Source organism: Gaeumannomyces tritici (assembly GCF_000145635.1).
Source record: "Gaeumannomyces tritici R3-111a-1 unplaced genomic scaffold supercont2.10, whole genome shotgun sequence".
Taxonomy (NCBI): domain Eukaryota; kingdom Fungi; phylum Ascomycota; class Sordariomycetes; order Magnaporthales; family Magnaporthaceae; genus Gaeumannomyces; species Gaeumannomyces tritici.
This window is the reverse complement of record NW_008804554.1, coordinates 752,171-770,354: the sequence shown is the minus strand read 5'-3', so window position 1 is coordinate 770,354 and position 18,184 is coordinate 752,171. Positions and strand designations below refer to the sequence as shown.

The window sequence follows — 18,184 nt, the reverse complement described above, 5'->3', positions numbered from 1 at the left end:
TTTAATAAGCCGGCGAGAAGGCCAGGCAAGAAGGGCCGCCGGGTTAGGTGGAGGGGTTGCCCCGCACCATTACGTAACACCTAAGGGATACGTCCGATACTGAGGGTATCAACAGTATCACTGATACTCATGATACTCTGAGGATTTCGAGTATCACCCCTGACAAGGTTAGCCGCCCGTAGCCCAGGAGGGCTATAAGAAAGAAGGGTTTCCTACTGTCCTAGATAGTTCTTGATAGATGCACTGGCATCAGTCAATCTAAGTTAGCTTCGAAGTACCCCTTGGAGCAAGCATTCAGACCGCACCCAAGATACTAGTGAATTCCCTCAGTTTGTCAAGTCACATGCTACTGCTCAGTACTCCTCAGGTGCCCTACCTTAGGAGCAGAGGCCTGACTGTAACATTTACCTCCCTGCGAGTCCGCATCGTATGCTGGTCCGGCGGCCGGAGATCCAAAAGTTAAACACAGTTTATACAATACGATCACGTTCTGCCTTGCAACACCTTGAGATCGGGGCTCTCCGGGGCTGCGCTTTACGGCCTGAGCCTCGCCCCAGAGACTGCCGCTTACGAGGCTTTGGGCTGGAGGGTGCCCTAGGCACACCAGTGATTCACGCACCCGACGCAAAAATTTGTCCACCCACGGCTTGACCGATTCTGCAAACCAATACAGGCCTCCCACATGTTCATTGTGGCGCTGTGGCGTTTTGGGCAACAGCATTCCAATGTGCAATTTCGTGGCACTGGGCTCCCCCGCCGTTCGGGCAAGGCGTTGTCCGTGGTCAAGGGAATCTCATAGGTGCAAGCATTGATGCCGAAAAACATGAACAGCCACCCCTTTCCGACACGAAGGACAACGCTGTAGGTTGGGCAGCATCAACGTGGGTGTCACAACTTCAGGTATCGTCCTGATTGTACCGCCCTTCGCTTTATGCGTAGGGCATGTGTGTGCAATGGAAACCTTCAAGAGGAGGGGGGTTCCTGGAGGTTCTGGGCGACATGCCGTGTTGGACTCCATGTGCCTTTCTGTTCCCAACGAGCATCATCTCGTCCTCATTCGCGCAAGTCCGCCCCCATCAACGCTATCCCCCCGGTCGACGATGAAAGTCTTCTACCCCAACTATACCCTCCCGGACGACGAGGCCGGGTTAGTGGCAACGCCCGATATGCGCGGCACAATTGACATCATCTGGAGCTGCCTCGCCGCCGTTCTTCTCTGCACTTGGGTGGTGTTGCACGAAAACGTCCCAGCCGAAGGCGACACCCGCGAGGCAAGGTTCCGGGCCCGGCTCCTCCTCGAGGGTTACCTTGTTGTTCAGAAAGGATGTTCCTTCCTCTATGCGCTCTTTGCCCCCGAGATCTTCACCGGAAAAGCAATAATGGGTCTCTACTTCGCACGCCACGTCCGGGTCACCATGAACCGGGCGATCAAGGAGGGTGAAGACGACTGGACTATCTGCCACGCTTTTTTGGCCAACATGGGCGGCTTCGCAATCGACTTCGACGACAACACGAAGGTCCCCCAGAGCAGCTCCAATGCAGCAGTGGACGACCGAACACCCACGACGCAAGACAAGGCGGAGAAACCCACTGCAGAAACCTCTGGAGGTAAACCTGCGGGTTTACAAAGCCCTCGCTCCACAAGCCTAGCTTTGTCCAACACGCCACCCCGACAACTAGAGGAACAGCAGCCAAGGACGACGCCGCGCACAACAGAGGCCAAAGAAAACGCTAGCGATAATAAGCTCAGAAAACTACTCCTTGCTCTTTATCAAAAGCACAAGGGCGATGAATGGGTCATCTTTAAAATTCCAAAAGTCGTCCAAGGTCGTTGGAAAGAAGACGACAGGAACGTCCAGCTCATCCAAGACACCCTCGAAACATCAAAACCCGAACACCTCGGCTTTCACTCCCCAGAGTCGTACGTACAGAACCTCAAGGCCCTGCGTGGCAACACATGGGTGGTCGACGGCATCCAGCTGGAGTATGCTCGACGCGTGGGCATCGTCAGCAAAATCCCCCGCGTCACAAAGGACGAAATCATGGACAAGAGCAAGGGGGACTGCGTCAGCAAAGGCCTCGCGATCCTGCAGGTCACATGGCTGTGGATCCAGCTCGCCGTCCGAGCGGCAACCGGGCTCACAGCCACGCAGCTGGAGGTCATGACGGCCGCGTTCGCAACGTGCAGCATCGTCACGTACGCGTTCTACTTTGAGAAGCCCAAAGACGTCAAGACGCGCATCCGAATCCGGGCAGCGCATTACCCCCGGGTGCACGAAATGGCAGACATGGGACGGCTGGGGCCAAAGTCCGTGTGGTACCCGAGGGTTTATCTCCAGATCGGAAACGACAACCTGCATCAGAGGGAGGGGCAGAACGCTGCGGCTATCTTGATTGTCTTGTGTGCGTTTATTGGAATGGTCTTTGGGTCTGTCCACTTCGCCTGCTGGAACTCGCATTTCCCGACGCGCGGGGAGCAGGTCGGTTGGAGGGTCGCGTGTGGGACCTTGCTTGTGGTCCCGATGCCCATTGCGGGTTTTATGCTGTTGGACGACCATTTGGACGGAGTGCGCCGCAAGAAGAGGACAAAGTTCCAGCCGGGCAAAGTGCTGAAAGGGATCGTGCTTTTGGGCGAGGGGGTTTACGTCTTGGCTCGGTTGTATATGATGGTTGAGGCGGCTCGCAGTCTGTATTATCAGCCCAAGGAGAGCTTTGTAGCGACATGGGCGTTTTTGCCGCATTTGTGAAGGGTGCGCTGGCCCGAGGTCTGCCGAGGGAGGTTTGGTTCAGATGCGTTGCCGGGTTAAAGTTGGTACGAACACGCGGGCGAGGCATGTGGAGGGGAAAGACAGGAGAAAGAAAAGAAGAAATTCCCGTGGGGTGAAGCAATCCAGCCACGGCTTAATTATCCTTCCAACCATCACGGTCGCGACATGAGCCATGTCAACAGAGACGAGGATTAATATGCGGAACCATGGCTTCATTTGACAGGTAAAAGTAATCCGTGAATTTAGCCTGCATGGAAATCCCTTGTGTCGATAGACAGCAAACCCGCCACGTTTATTCCCGGCTTCACCTGTTAGCCTGGATGAAGAACTCCGCCTAGCTCGGGGCGTCGGCTCCGCTTCCACTTGCGCTTCTCATCGTGTTTCTCTCAATGAACGAGTGCTTACTCTTTTGTTGCTGCCCCGGCTTTTCATCGCCGGTCCCCATCCTCCCCAACCAAATACTGTATCCGGGTTGGAGGCTTTTTTACCTCCTTGGATAATTATTAAGTCGGTGCTGCGGCATGATAGAACCCGGCGGCCCGCAGATCGATCTCCCCTACCTCTCGGCATTTTACCGGAGAATCACGATCCAATAGATTGTCTAACCTTGGCGCTCCAATTCCACCCCTGACTGATATTGAAATCCCGGGATTGCTATAGATCTCCCCGCGTTGCTCTTGCCTTGAGATCGGGTTGCGGATATGGTGACTGGAGATAGATGGGGAATATGCAAGCAGCAGGAGGTCAAGGCGCTTGGCGTATATGAGGGCTTGGGGGACGTGTCGCCCGCTTCGATCCACGGGGCTTCTACCCTGCGTGTCTACGACAGCTGACGGCACTCTACAAGCGCAAGCCTCCCCCACAATGCGCTCGACGACGCTCCTCGCCGCCGTTCTGGCCAGCTCTGGCGCCGTATGGGCGCAGATGCTCAACAAGCTGGCCAAAGACGCCGGCCTGCTGTACTTTGGCACATCCTTCAACCCCAGCGAGGTCAACGATGCCCCCTACTACAAGCTCGCGAGCGATCCCAACATGTTCGGCCAGTGGACGCCCGACAACGCGCAAAAGTGGGACGCCACCGAGCCGAGCAAGGGCCGGTTCTCGTACGGCCAGGCCGACGCCACCATCGGCAGGGCCACGCAGAACGGGCAGATCATGCGGTGCCACACGCTGGTGTGGCACAGCCAGCTGCCGGGGTGGGGTAGGCAACCTTGAGTTGAGCCAGGCTTCCTCGGCAACATCTTGTTTAACTTCACTCTTAATAGTCGCATCCGGATCTTGGAACAGGAGCACCCTGACAGATGTGATCAACTCACACATCAGCAACGTGATGGGCCACTTCAAGGGGAAGTGCTACGCGTGGGATGTCGTCAACGAAGCGCTGGAAGACAACGGCTCGTACCGCAACAGCGTGTTCTACCGTGTCCTCGGCGACAGCTACTTCGCCCTTGCCTTCAAGCAGGCAGCAGCCACCGACCCCGGCGCGAAGCTGTATTACAACGACTGTATGTCCCTCCCACCCGATTTCCATCCCCTTGTGCACGCTGGCCTCTCCGACGACGAAAGCAACGCGAAAAGAAAAGCACGAAGAGCTCACCAGAAAATCCCGAACCAGACAACCTCGAGTACTTCCCCGCCAAGGCCGACGGCGCCGTGCGGATCGCCAAGCTCGTGCAGGCGGCGGGCGCGCGCATCGACGGCGTGGGCCTGCAGGCGCACATGACGGTGGGCAGGACGCCCGCGCGCGCCAACCTGACGTGGACGCTCGGCAAGTACACGGCGCTGGGGCTCGACGTGGCCTACACGGAGCTCGACGTGCGCATCGACCCGCTGCCCTCGACCGCGGGCAGCCTGGCCGCGCAGGGGCGCGAGTACGAGGCCGTCGTGGGCTCGTGCCTCGACGTGCCTCGCTGCGTCGGCATCACGGTGTGGGGGTTCGGCGACGCGCACAGCTGGGTCCCCGGCACGTTCAGGGGCACGGGCGACGCGAACCTGTACGACAAGCAAGCTAGGCCCAAGCCGGCGTACTCTAGCGTGTCGGCCGTGCTGGCGAAGGCGAGCGGCAAGCGGCCGGCCTGGGGGAGCAAGCCCGCAACGACGGTGGCCAGGGTTCCGGAGGCGGCGGCGGCGGTCGTGACGGCTGCCCCGATGTGAGACTTGCGACGGGTTGGGAAGGTGACGTTGGTTGGGAAGAGGTGATGCGAGGATGGATTAAAAGCGGGCCAGGAAATGTTCGTTTCTTTTCTTGGCTTCTTCGCGTCTTCGCCGATGCTAGCGCGTCGTTCGTGGGCCATGGACGACGTTGATTTAAGCTTCATTCGCAAGTCACGGCCAAGAGCTCTGCTGGCAGCAGGCGGTTTTATCCCACTTCCCTGTGCCGGTGGGATCCAATTTGTCAGCATTACGAGTCAAAGCCATTCCGCTTGAGGCAACCGCGCGGCAAGATTTATAGCGTGCCTCCGCTGAATTTGGGCGCCGTCGCGACCGCGCTGACGTCCAAGTTTAGTAATTCATCTCCCAATGCTCTGGGGACATTGCCGCAGCTTGGTCATCTCGTCGTCCATTTTTGGGGGGTATATTACGTGCCCTGTGAGGCCCACCACCTCCTCGCCGCACCGCCTTTTCAATCGCCATTTTCACCCCTGCCAGCAGCACCTTTGCCATGCCCCGGCTCTCGTCCCGCAATCGTCCATCATGCCCCGCGGAGCCGTCATCGCCTTTTCCCACGGCGGCGGCTTTATGCCGCTGCTGGGCCACCCGGAATTGGCCCAAATGACTAAATTTATACGCAAGCGCGTTCCCGAAATCCTGCGCTTTAACAACCCGGACCGGGGCTACAATTACGGCGTATTTATACCGCTGCTGCTTGCGCACTCCGCTGTTAACGTATTGGTTCTGCAGGTTTCCGTAATAAAAAGTAATAATGCGCGCGCGTATTTTGTATTAAGCTGTACGTGTTACGACCAACAGCCCGTGGAGGGTGGCAGACCCCGCCCTCCTTGAAGGAAGAAAGCAAGTTGGGGGAAGTCACGTGACATCGGGGTTAAGGACTGATCAGTAGTGATCAATCGGGGTTAGGTTGATCACGGGCAATGAGGGGATGATCAGTGACAGTCGATGCTATCAGCCCTGATCAGAGGGATCAGGGCCTCCTGTGGCATCCAGGGCCAAGCGGTCCAGATATAAGAAGGAGGGGTTTCTACTGTCTTAGGTAGTTCTTGATAGATGCACCGGCATCAGTCAATCTCTAGTTAGCTTCCAAGTAACCCTTGGAGCAAGCATTCAGACCGCACCCAAGTTACCTTGTGAATCCCCTCAGTTGTCAAGTCACGTGCTACTGTTCGATACTCCTCTGGTGCCCTACCTTAGGAGCAGAGGTCTGACTGTAACAGTACGCTGGCCGCTTTACGCAAAAAGCGCAACATTACCGTTGTAAGCAACGGTTTTGCATTTTTTTACAACCTGCGTAAAATATTTGCCGGCAAAGCCAGGTCCAACGCCAAATCCACCAAACTGCACAAGGCATAAAACGCCGTTATAACGAACGCTGCGCTTACCAAGCGCGTTAAAAAAAAAAAAGGGATAAATTTGCGGGCTGGCGCAATTGGCCGCACGCTTACGTTAGCCACCCGCTAAACGGGGCGGAGCATTTTATACCCTTGGCCGTTTGCGCGGGCGCCGCGGGGGATAAGGCGGGGAAATTGTATATCAATAAATTTATAAAGTTGGATACCTATTTGTAGTATTCAAATTAAGGACGCTATATGAACAAGATTATAAATAAATAAAACACTATTATATCGTTACTCGTGATGCCCAAACGAGGGCGGTATATATAGGAAAAAGAAACACCTAGATTTGCGCCCTGTTTTTTGCGAGCCCGATAATTGTGGGGAGAAGCCAGGAGGAAGCCAGAATTACCAACCCGTTGCCCGAGACCGGCGTAGAACTGTCCAGCTCTTCTTTGCCCAATGCCACCTGTGCTGTACGAAATCGTCCGGCTTATATATGCGCCGCCCCGTACGACGCGGCTGGCACGGTTGTGTGCGCTGCCGGGTTGACATTGTTGACAACCGGGTTGGGGTGCCCGCCGTAGTGGTGGTGGGGGTAGGGGTGCCCCTCCTTGTGCCCGCCGCCCCAGCCGGCACCGTAACGGAACTCGTTGGCGGCGCTACCGGCCCCGCGGGCGACGCGCCTCCGGCGCTTGCACAGCAGGCAGATGGCGACGATGAGGGCGATGAAGGCGACGGCGCCGATAATGATGCCGACGATGGCGCCGACGCTGATGACGGTGATGCCCGTCCGCGCCGCGTTGCGGGTGTCCTGGAAGTCGTTCCAGGCGTTCTCGAGGTCCTGGGAGGGGCCGGGCCCGTTCGAGGGCTGCCGCCGGACGTTGGCTAGGTGCTCAAGGACGCCGCGCCCCTCGATAATGGACGCCGGGGCTGGGAAAGCGGAGCCCGACAGGGAGGTGCATCGCGTCGTGGTGCCTGGGGCCCCTATAAGCTATTGCTGGTCGGTTTGAAGTGTCGAAGGCGTACCAGAGGCTTGTGGCTGTGGTACTTGCTGCTTTCCCCGTTGCGAGTAGGGAGAAACTAACCTGACTCCATCGTCACTGTGTGGGCGACCAAGACGACACTGATATAAACGGATCCCAACGAGACAGCCAAGATAGCATGACATAACGCGACGAGAGAAGTCGCCTTCACTGCCGTGCAGCTGGAGGCCACCGGCTACAGGTTAGGATCGAGTCCGCAGTCCAGAGTGACGGAGAACGATCGCTGGTCGTGCGGACCAGGCGCAGTCGCAGAAGGATCGCAGGCATTCTGGCGTGACATCAACACTGGCCAATGAATTGCCGCATGGGGAATGTGCCAAGCGGCGCCAGGCACAGCCGGCACCGTTTAAGGCTGACACAAAGCAAATATGCTGCCTATTTCCCGACGTCAACAAACAAGCTCTGTGGGGGAGGATCCAGGCGACGTCATTTCTCACGAGAGGGCCGCTTTGTGCCACTCGATTGGTCGTCGTTGGGCTAAATTACCACCTCGTTAGAGAAGGATAAGTGAGCACAAGACCCCCTATTCTTTTAGATAAACCTGGGACACTGGGAAGACGCCGATAGAATACGAAATTGTCCAATCCATAGAACCTGCCCATAATCTTGCTGAATGTCTTGGAGGCGACACACGACCAAAACCACGCCAAACAGCCACAAGCCACACAGTTTTGCCCCAATCTATCATTAAACCAACCCATACGAAAATCCGCCACGCAACCATCTTTCTTCCGCCATCCATGCCAGGCACCAACCTAGGCCCAGTTGGGAATCGGACCGTCGACGTCAGGCTTGAACCCAGGCACCTGGTCGCCGGCCGCCCTGCCCAGGTACTCCTTAAACAGCCCGTCTGGCAACTTGGCGTTGGGCCCGTCGTAGGGCTTCATGGCCTTGTCGCGAAGCCCGACGCTGGGCCAGCCGAGCCAGCCGACGAGCTTGCCGTGGAACCACTTGCCCGTGTAGTTCTCGATCTTGTCGTCGGCGGCCGTCGCCCAGCGGAAGCAGTGCGTGCGCGCGCCGTCCTTGTGGTACACGACCTTTGCGCTCTGCCCCTCCAGGCGCGGCGAGTTGGTCGCCTTTTTGTACTCGGCGTGGCACGAAGGCGCCACGCGCTTTACCTGGTTGTCCCGCACGAAGACCACGATGTTTTCCCAGTCGTGCCGGTGGCCGCCGACGAAGCTGCCGCAAACGACCTGGTCCTTTTCGAAGTAGTATTCGTACCTGGGCACCGACTGTTAGTCTCTCCTGCTTCTAGGATGGGTGGAATTTGGCGTTAGGATCCGCCGTTGTCGACTAGGATCCTCGGCTTACATGATGGCACACCAGCCGTTGTTGCAGCGCGCCCGGCTGTAAACGTTGCTGTTCTGCAGGCGGTTGGGGTCGCGGCAGGTGGACCTGAGGCAGTTGGGCGGGACACCCTGGCCGGGCCCCAGGCCCGGGTTCCTGTTCCCGTTGGGGTCGATGGCGGACGTGTAGTAGCAGCCGTCCTTGTCAAAGTCCAGCACGGGCTGGAACTTGTGCTCGATGGCGAGCGCGCGGACCGGCAGCGCGCCGCGGATGTCGCGCCGCCTCAGCTCCGCGATCTCCGTCGCGTTGGTGGCGTCGTCGTCGTCCCCCACGTAGTCCGCAGGCACCTTGACGGCGACCCACGGGGTGGCGAAGGGGACGTCAGCGGGGATGACAGCGGTGGCCGCCAGTGCCCTGCCCGCCATGCTCCCGAGGAGGAGAGCGGCGGTGGTGGCAAACGAATGCATTGTCCAAGGCGCGTACGGGACTTTGCAAATGACAGAATGGATACCTCTGAAGACGGTGTTCTGTGTTGCTCTGCTCAAGGCGACTGTGCTGTGAGAGAATGCCACATTCATCTCCTGAGGAGGACTTGGCGGATTTATAGGCCTTTTACCCTGATGCGCTCCCACGAGCTTTTCTGCTGCCCATGGCTTCCGTAACCGATATCCGCCCACGGCGCCACTGAGGCCGCCACATTCACGCTATCCAGGCAGGCTGCAGTTGATGCTATGCACATCGTGCCGCAACGTGCAGCTTCTTTTTCCTGCCGTTGGTTGCCAGGGTCCCCACTGACTGATCACTTGCGCGCCAGCTATCACAGCATATGTATGCTTTTCCCACCGGAGTTCCCATTGCTAGGCTTTCTCCCCGATTGTTGGTTCAAGGGTCGAGGGCGTCCCAGCTAACGCATGCACGAAGCCGAGATGGGCTCTGCTCAGCTCATGCCGGAACGCCCAGCTGTCAGAGAGGGCGGGGTTCCGTGTAGCTCTCCGCCCGACTTTATAGCGTGTGTCGGGTAGACAGCTGGGCTTATTCTTGCGTCCATTTCGACCCGAAGAGGGTATGCGCGGATTGCATGTGCTCAAGCCTCACCGCCAGACGCCTCTTATGCGGCTGTCGCTCGTTTGATGGGCTGGCATGCCAGCCGAAATCTGCATTTGCCAAGACCGGGTTTCCCCGCGTACGCAGGGCCTTGCTTACACTGGGCCTCCACGGACAAGTCGCCCCGGCCTTTGGCGGCAGAGAATCACAGTCGACCCTGGTTGAAACAGGGCGCTATGGAATATTCTGCGTGAAGGCGGAATTCTCCCTCGCCCTTGTGAGCGATGCTGACGTGTGCGGGAATGTATGGGCTCACTTGCAACCGGGGAGTTTCGAGACTGTTCAGTCGACCAGAACTTCTCCATCTACATCCTAGACTTGGTTTTCCAGCTCCTTAGGATTGGTTCTTCGGAATGCCACCCAAACGCTGGGGCCCATGGCGTAGGCTCTGTGGTTTAGGCGGTGGATGTGTTGGGGTGCGGAACAATACCTAGTCGGCCGATGGCGGGGTTGCGCACCGGAACCACCAACCGGGATCTCGTATTAGCTGCTGCCGCGGGTGCCGACTCGATATTTAGGCCAGTGGGGGCTGTGTTTGAGCGGCGGCGGCTCCTCCTCTCGTTGCCCTCGCCCTTTTCTGGGGTAAGGGAGGGGCCAGGGCCAAAATAGGGCGTTGGCATGGCGGCTTTGCAGGCCGCTTCGGAGATGCGAGATGCCAGCGTACGCAAAGGCGTTCACGTCGGTGCCCTTTGCTCGCGGTCGGGGCGTTTCAGAGGCGGGGGGACAGGAGTAAGTCGCAAGGCGAGGTGGAGAGCACTTACCCAACCGACGAGAGTTGCGGAACGTGGGCTAAGTGGGACTGGAGTTGCGGAGGCGGACCCGGCTGTAATTTTTAATCAACAATTTGCCTTTTCGTGCGAAAAAACGGAGCAACAGCGGGCGAAATTGTTATCCATGCTGGCTGGCGCCTTTTCCTTATGGCCTCGAAATACTGGTTGGCAGCGGCAACATCGGCAGCCGGCGGGGGCGGTCGCGGCATGTTAAAGCGAGGGTAAGCCAACGGAGTTTGTCGCGAAGGGTTGATGTCGAAACTGGATGGCCGGCGAGGATGGCGATCTGGTTAGCGGTTTCTTGGATGTTTGGGCCGGTAGCAGGTCGCCATGAAACAAACAGCGGCAGAAGCGGCAGCACGCGCAGGCTCGGTTTCGTGGGGCGGGGCCTACCATGGACACCCGTGCTTTGCTGCACGTTGCGTCGGGGTTCCAGGTGGCGGGGTTCCCGCACGTCATCGCAAGTATGTGGCCCGTTGAGGACAAGGCGTCGGTAGAGATAGCGACGGGGTTTATCGGGGGTTGTCGGAAGAGCGTGATCGCCCGGGGGGCTGGACGATGGGGTTGTTGCGGGCGTGCTACGGGAGGCAGTCATGCGCGTGCGGTACGGGTGGCGGATGCAGCCGTTGAGGTGGGCTGGCACCCTGCCTAAAAAAAAGTCCGGACCGCAAATTTTTTCCCCCACCCAAACTTTACCTTTCCCAACATAATTGCACCAGCACCAAAGCCAAACAATATGCCCGCGCCGCATTCTACACCTAAAAAAACACGCGTTTAAGGGATTTGTAATTATTTTAATGCAAAAGGCACTACTTATAGCCACAATAACGTTTTTCGCTTTGCAAGAGTATCGAAAACTTCCGGGTGGGAAATTTTAGCCCAAAATTGCAATTTCGACCTTCGAACTTTCCATTTAAATTATAAAAAAACACGCGGCCGAAAGCGCTTATTTTCCGAAACCGATATTTAAAAAATGGAATAAGCAATCGTTAATAACGGGTGGGACGGCTAAAACTTCGATTGGGCCGCCTTCCCGAGCGCAGCCGGCCTTAATATCGAAATTTCCGTCGAAACGATTTGCATTACAATAAAAAAAGCCGGCTTTCGGATATGCCTGGCTTGCCAAAAAAGCTACGTGCTTTTACGCCTGGCGCAATAGCGAATCGAATACGCTAAAGTAATGCTCGACAAATATCCTAGGCCCCAAAATTGGCGGCACGTCCGCTTTTCCAACGAAATTTATTTCGGCTGGGGGGCTAAAGGACGTTTTTATATCATTCGCCGGCCTTGGGAAAGAAATTGCCCAAATTGCGTGCAAAAAAAAAAAGCCCCCTTAAAAAAAATGTCCGTCGGGTGCACGCCTGGGCTGCTGTTGGATATAACTTTAAAAGCCCTTTCGTTTGGTACGACACTGGCATTACCAACGGGAAAATGACCTTGCGCACGTATCGGAACGAGATTTTGGAACCTGTAATAGGCTCCTGGCTGCGGGACGGCCAGGACTTTGTCTTTGAAGAAGATAACGATTCTGGGCATGGAGGAAGCAAAAGCAATATTGTTAAAACCTGGAAGGAAAAGCACAACCTCCGGCATTACTTTAATTGCACCCATTCCCTTAATATCCTTCTTATTGAAAAGGCCTGGCAGGCCCCTAAAGCCGCTATAAGGAAATTGGCTATTTGGGATGATAATTTGCTGAAAAGCACTGCAAAGGAGGGCTGGAATAACCTTTCCCAGGCCTGGATCAATGCGTAGGTGGACGAGATACCAAATATCCTACAGAGGATCATAGATGCAGAGGGTAAAATGACTGCAGATTGAATGGGCTCTTTTTTTTGTGGTGGTGGGGAATAAATTGCGGTCCGGACTTTTTTTTGGGCAGGGTGGCTGGGTATCTGCATTTTGGGGTGTGAGCAATTGGGAGGGGAGGAGTGGGGCTTTGCAAGATTGTTTTTGTTTTTTGTGGGCTTGGTACAAACGGGAGTCCAGGGGTATCACCACTCGGCCCGGGCCCGCCGTTGTCTCAACCCGGACAACACTCATAACGTTGGAGGAAGAGAGGCGCCCATTTTCGGATCCCAAACCTCCTTGTTTTTTGACCTTTTGTCTTTCGTATGTATTTTGTTTTGTTGGTGTGGAGGACTTGACCCATCCCCTATTTGAAGTCTACAACCCCCTGACCGCCACTGCGACCATACCCCCCTCGGCTTCGAACCTAAGCCACCCAAGAGCTCGGTGGCGGGGGCTGTCAAGGGCAGGCGAAAAGATCCGTGGCGCCGACGCCCAAGGCCGGTTTGGTGGCCAAAGTTGGAGAGTTTCACAAGAGGTAGGGCACCGTTGGGCGGGGGTAATTAGGGAGTGAGGTGAATTCTAAGCATTAGAACTTGTTGCTTGCCGCCTCCCCTAATACTAGGTGAATACACAGTCATATCCAGTGCTTTTCTTGCCCGTACCCCGAAGATGGCATGACCGAGCTGTAAATAACTGCTGGTCCCCGGCTCCGGCCACGGCAGCGCATGGAGGCCAAGGTGGGACCGTGTTTTCTAACATTCCCTACCGAGGGGCATTGGCAATCTCCGGGTCCCGTAATGGCTGGCGGCAGATGACAGAGAGAGTGATCAGTGGATCGAGTCCCGCGGGGGGTGATCGAATAGCCTTTCCCGTCTGGGCGAGAACTGCCAAAAGGGTGCCGCGGTCCCAAGCCCCGAGAATGCCGCCGACAAAAGACATAGTTTGCGCCATAATGGGCGTGTTGCCCATCAGAAAAGTGACCTGCCTGCTCCTCATCACCCTGTCAAAGTTCTCAACATCTTCGAACCAGGGGTGGTCCAGGAACTCGAGAAAACCGTCGAGCATGTCGTCCTCAAACAGGATTCGGTCACCCACGCAGAGTCGGCCAAAGTAGGCGACGGCATCCCCCATGCTAGCCTTCCACAGAACCTGTACCAACCCTAGGATGAGTCCCGCCGCTGCCACAACCGGGCGCCCCTCGCCCATCCACACAAGGACCCGGAATGCCTCGCGGTACATGATACTCGTGTGAACAGGCTCCGACGCCCGCTCTTGCCGATCCGCATCGTCGGCGCAAATGGGCTGAATCCAAACCACTCTTTTCCTAAGCATGCGCCCCAGGCGGTGGAGGAGCGCATCAACCTGCCCGTCAACGAGCCCTTTTTTATCGTTCAGGATAATAGGGCACGCGGCACTGGGCCGCACGGATTTGCAGAGGGAGACGGCTTCGAATGGTGGTAGATTGTCGATGTTGTAGGTGATCAACCTGGCCCGAGGAATTGAAAAAGGTATGGCTCTTTCAATCTCCAAAAGTCGAACTTGTTTGGCAGGGTCGATGGGCGAGTATTCAAAAGCAGGGAGCTCAGGGTATGGCGTTTCGCCGAGGGCTCTTTGCAGAATCCCGCTCCTCGCCACCGAGCGCCCAAACCAACCGCACACAAAGGTGGCCCAAGCCACGATCCGGGCCGGAAGAGTAACGACAGCCGGGCCGACAGCCGCACCGACAGATGCGGCGAGAAAAAAAAGGAACCCGCCGAGAAGCTCGGCGGCTCCTTCAAACACAGCCATCGACACCAGAGCGACCACGAAAAGGACGATGTGGCGCCAGGCAAAGGAGATCGCCATCAAGACGAGCGAGGCAACAATGCTGAGCAGGCGGAGAGCGGTGAGTGTTCCGACGTATGAGAACAGGGCGGCAACAGCCTTGTCCAGGTCTGGCGGGCTTCCCATCACCTCAGCTTGGTCGTGAGGGTCAATGCCGAACATGGCCACCACCGACAGGCTGAGCAGATGAGTAGAATGGACGGGTCGCATAAAACTGAATGCCACCACGGACTCGATGAATCCCGCCCGCCAAACAAACCGCATCAGCAGTGCATGGAGGATCGACACCCAGCAGTTGCGCACAATGGTGTTGCGGTTGAATGAGCCAGGTGTTTGGTGGTAGAAGGTCACTTCCTCCATTGCTGCCGATCGAAACCCCAATTCTCGAACGGCCGAATCGACTTCTAATAGGGGAATGAGAGGTCGCGAACGGTGATGGAGGATGGAGTTGGGTTCCTCGCGAGGCGTGCAGCGCCGTAGCAAGGAGAGCCTTTTGAAAGGAACCAGATCCCCGATGGGGCATCAGACCCCTTTTCCAGGTTGGCGCCACCGAGAGAGAGAAAGGTTGTTTCAGCCGCTCAGCCCCGAGCGCCTCGCAATCTCTTTCAGGACATCACCGACGGGGAATCCCGTGGAGCCTCGTCTCTGGTCGCGGAAGAAGATTCTTCGGGGAAACAGGTGTCGTCGGCCAAACCTTCGAATCTAGGACTCCACGACCCACACCCTGTTCTGTTCTTTTGTCCCACGATCTTGGGTTTACCACCCAAGTCGCAAACCACCTCAAACTGCCAAGATGGCTGGGGATCCGATCGAAAACGCTTCCTACCAGCTGCTTGTTGGCGGCCTTCGGCTCCTCGCGTGGTGCTTGGGGTTGCTGCTGCCTGTGCTGAGCGGAGTTTTCACCGCCATGCAAGTCCTCTACAGCGCCACCTACAACATTGCCTATCAGCTCTCGTTCCGCTGGAACCGCGACTCGGCCGCTGGCGAGCCCATGGATGGCTACCTCCCACGCGCCAAAGGGGATCTTCCGCAAGAGGCCTACACATATGTCTCGCTCCCTAGTGAGCGGCACATTCGGATCCTGTGTCTCAAGCAGCCAAGCGTCTTGGGCTTGCGAGACAGCGTTATCGAATGCGATCTGCTCCTTGTTCCCCTAGACAAGCCAAGTCTTATTTCCTCGTACCGGGCGATTTCTTACAGCTGGGACGGCCAAAGGTTCGACCGCTACATCCTGTGCGGCGGCAAGAAGTTGGCAATCACGAAAAACTGCGAGGATATACTACGCCAAATGTTGAGGCATGCCCGACTATTTATTTGGATCGACGCCATTTGTATCGACCAGGGGTCCCTCGAGGAGAAAGCCATCCAGGTTCCTCTGATGACGGAGATTTACGGGCGCGCATACCTGGTGAACGTCTGGCTCGGCCTCCCCGCCGAGGGAACCGGGCTCGTCTTCAGCTACGTGTGGCTGTTTTGGTGCTGCTTGTGCTTCCCCGAACCAGCAAGGACTTGGTTGACAAGACGACTTCATGGCATCATCGCAGGTGAGCATCCCGACTTGTGCTCGGAGCCGTAGTACGGGGAAACAAGCTAACGATATATAAGCCCGAGGCCACACACCCTATTTCCTCGCCATGTTGCATCGCAGCTGGTGGCGACGTGTCTGGACCATCCAGGAGTCCGTCCTCGCCCCCGACTCATCGTGGTCCTCCATGTGCCCGCTACTCGTCAACTGCGGTAGGTTCGAGATGCCGATGAACTGCCTGGCCATCGCCCTCCTCAACTTCTCCTCCTCGCACAAGCTCTACCAGGAGGATGCGTACATCTACAACTATACGACCTGGGCGTATCTGGTGACGTGCCATCTCGACCGCAGGGCGTTCTCCCGTTCTGAACCCTCACTCGATCTGCTCCTGTTTTGCTGCCGTGCCTGCCACGTCACCGAACCAAAGGACCGGGTTTACGGGCTATACGGCGTCCTGGAGCGACTCGGCATCAGGTTATCCGGGGTCGACTATAACAAGACCAAGGAACAGGTCTACTTGGAATTTACCAGGGAAGCCTGCCAAGCAACAAACTCGCTGAGCCTTTTAAATCTCGTCGCAGGAAGCAACAACACCGCGACATCGGCAACGATCCCGAGACAGCCAAGTTGGGTTCCCGACTACGGAGGCCCTTTTCGGATGGGAGACAACTGGGCCCCGAGCGGCCTGAGAGCTTCGTCCGACTCGGTGCTAGATTTCCACTTCAGCAACGACGGCCGTGTGCTGCGGATGGTCGGCGTCCTCGTCGACACGATCAAGGAGAAAACTACGCGCACCATCTGGCAGCCCTCGGGAGATCCAGCCCTCGTCGAGGACGGCGACTTTGTCAATCTCGAGTGGGGGTTTGAAGAAACCGTCCGGGCCTATCGGGAATGGAATGCACTCGTTGAAAAGCACATCGATTCCCTGTGGGCGACGTACGGCTCGTGCGAAGGCGTGGTGGGCGCACTGGAAAAGGTCCTCACCCTCCGCCAGCAAGCGTGCTATCCGCCCGCCGCCATGTTTTCGTGGATGCACCTGATAGACAAGAGGCAGGACAGATCCCACGCCTTCATGGAAGCAAACTGGAGGCTCGAACGTCGGAAAGGTTTCAAAGAGCATCGGCGCAACCTTTGGTTCCGCTTCATGATGACGAGATGCCAGGACGAGGAGGAGTGGCAGACGCTATGTGCACTAAAGATGTGCCCCAAAACGTCGGCATTGAATCATGCCATATGGATGTTCAATGCCGACCGGCTGCTCTTTGTCACCAAGCACGGATTCTTGGGCTCTGCAAACATGTTAATACGGGAGGGGGACGCTATCTTCGTATGCAGCGGCGTTGACCGGCCAATGATCTTGAGACCGCAAGGGAAAGATCCAAACTCGTGGACTATGCTGGGCCCGGCCTATATTGATGGCATGATGGAGGGACAGCTTTGGGATTCCGGGAATCTTCAACTTGTATCTATCATTTAGTTTTCTTCTTGCCCCGGAGTATTCGATCTGGGGCATGAGGGCGAATCCGCGAAGCTGGGTGAGTCAGATGCAGCTTGCCGCGTCCCCGCTAGCCTTCGTTAGGGATGCCGAACAGGATCGCTTACTGGGGGGCAGCGGGGCGCCAATTTTTTGCCAGCAGTGCTGCTGCTACTGCGGCCTCTCCGTGAGATACGGCTAGCTACCGTTTGAATCGCCTCTAGTATAGCGCAAGTACGTTAACCGCTAAGTCAGTGCACCCCCTGTCCGCGCACCCCCCTGTCCGCGCACTCTGTAAGGATCCGATCAACACCAAACCTACTACATTTAACTGCAAATTTCTACCTCTATTCAAGCCACCTCAATGCAAAACGAAACTAAATCCTAATCAAATTCGTTCGGGCTTTTAAACGCATTATTTCCCTCTTGCAAATCTTCCCCCCTCGTTGCAGCAATTTAACGGATATCCACAAAAGCTTCGTTAGGATCCGCGGCCACCCTTTTCTTTTTGCAAAGCTGTAATGCTTTTAATTGGCCTTTTAATTGCTTGATTTTTTGCCGGGCCTTAGCCAAATCGTATTCGTGCCCGCTGTAACTTTTTTAAAGCTTTTTAAAAAATAGTCGTATTGTAAGGCTTACGGGAAAGCGGGCCTTAATAATGCTAATCTGGGTGGCCAACTTTTTCGATCGCTTGGGGGTTTTTTATAGCACTTGGAACGTTCGGGATAAAATCGTTAAACGTTTTTTGGCTTTGTTATCCTTTGCAAATTGTTAAATTTGGGCTTGCTGGCTGTTTTGGCCACCATTATTAAAAATAAAGCGATTTATAAAGGGTTTGGCCATGTTGAAAGGCCATAAGCCAAAGGCCCGCCACCCCGATAAAATTATATGGGGAATTAAGGCCACGGATCGTACGTGGTAATAAACGGATAAAAATTGGCGCTTTTTTACCACCGTTAAGCAAGTAAATAAGGCTTTAAACCCGATTTCCTTCCGATATGCTTATTTTAAAGGGCTAAATACGGCAAGGTCGAAAGGCTGCAGCACGTAGGACGTGTAAGCAAGCAAATAAAATAAGAAAATGTC

General features: G+C 56.1%; 9 protein-coding genes across 9 annotated transcripts; 4 read left to right on the top strand and 5 right to left on the bottom strand.

Moving 5' to 3' along the window:
- Positions 1-964: 964 nt before the first annotated feature.
- GGTG_13112 (hypothetical protein) lies at positions 965-2,747 on the top strand (the record flags this gene model as incomplete). Its single annotated transcript, XM_009231014.1, has 1 exon — positions 965-2,747. The coding sequence occupies exon 1, from the start codon at positions 1,017-1,019 to the stop codon at positions 2,745-2,747; it is 1,731 nt and encodes a 576-aa protein (XP_009229278.1). The 5' UTR covers positions 965-1,016.
- An 885-nt stretch (positions 2,748-3,632) lies between these two features.
- GGTG_13111 (hypothetical protein) lies at positions 3,633-4,922 on the top strand (the record flags this gene model as incomplete). Its single annotated transcript, XM_009231013.1, has 3 exons — positions 3,633-3,969; positions 4,034-4,273; positions 4,384-4,922. The coding sequence occupies 3 exons, from the start codon at positions 3,633-3,635 to the stop codon at positions 4,920-4,922; spliced, it is 1,116 nt and encodes a 371-aa protein (XP_009229277.1).
- Positions 4,923-5,462: 540 nt separating this feature from the next.
- GGTG_13110 (hypothetical protein) lies at positions 5,463-5,771 on the top strand (the record flags this gene model as incomplete). Its single annotated transcript, XM_009231012.1, has 2 exons — positions 5,463-5,654; positions 5,739-5,771. The coding sequence occupies 2 exons, from the start codon at positions 5,463-5,465 to the stop codon at positions 5,769-5,771; spliced, it is 225 nt and encodes a 74-aa protein (XP_009229276.1).
- A 999-nt stretch (positions 5,772-6,770) lies between these two features.
- On the bottom strand, positions 6,771-7,375 carry GGTG_13109 (hypothetical protein; the record flags this gene model as incomplete). The annotated part of the gene is made up of 2 exons (XM_009231011.1): positions 6,771-7,264; positions 7,366-7,375. The coding sequence occupies 2 exons, from the start codon at positions 7,373-7,375 to the stop codon at positions 6,771-6,773; spliced, it is 504 nt and encodes a 167-aa protein (XP_009229275.1).
- A 703-nt stretch (positions 7,376-8,078) lies between these two features.
- GGTG_13108 (hypothetical protein) lies at positions 8,079-9,077 on the bottom strand (the record flags this gene model as incomplete). Its single annotated transcript, XM_009231010.1, has 2 exons — positions 8,079-8,544; positions 8,635-9,077. 2 exons carry the CDS (start codon positions 9,075-9,077, stop codon positions 8,079-8,081), a joined length of 909 nt encoding a protein of 302 aa, XP_009229274.1.
- Positions 9,078-10,109: 1,032 nt separating this feature from the next.
- GGTG_13107 (hypothetical protein) lies at positions 10,110-10,334 on the bottom strand (the record flags this gene model as incomplete). The annotated part of the gene is made up of 1 exon (XM_009231009.1): positions 10,110-10,334. One exon carries the CDS (start codon positions 10,332-10,334, stop codon positions 10,110-10,112), a length of 225 nt encoding a protein of 74 aa, XP_009229273.1.
- A 295-nt stretch (positions 10,335-10,629) lies between these two features.
- On the bottom strand, positions 10,630-11,079 carry GGTG_13106 (hypothetical protein; the record flags this gene model as incomplete). Its single annotated transcript, XM_009231008.1, has 2 exons — positions 10,630-10,745; positions 10,878-11,079. The coding sequence occupies 2 exons, from the start codon at positions 11,077-11,079 to the stop codon at positions 10,630-10,632; spliced, it is 318 nt and encodes a 105-aa protein (XP_009229272.1).
- A 1,958-nt stretch (positions 11,080-13,037) lies between these two features.
- On the bottom strand, positions 13,038-14,459 carry GGTG_13105 (hypothetical protein; the record flags this gene model as incomplete). The annotated part of the gene is made up of 1 exon (XM_009231007.1): positions 13,038-14,459. One exon carries the CDS (start codon positions 14,457-14,459, stop codon positions 13,038-13,040), a length of 1,422 nt encoding a protein of 473 aa, XP_009229271.1.
- A 433-nt stretch (positions 14,460-14,892) lies between these two features.
- Positions 14,893-17,101, top strand: GGTG_13104 (hypothetical protein; the record flags this gene model as incomplete). Its single annotated transcript, XM_009231006.1, has 2 exons — positions 14,893-15,643; positions 15,705-17,101. 2 exons carry the CDS (start codon positions 14,893-14,895, stop codon positions 17,099-17,101), a joined length of 2,148 nt encoding a protein of 715 aa, XP_009229270.1.
- Positions 17,102-18,184: the final 1,083 nt, after the last annotated feature.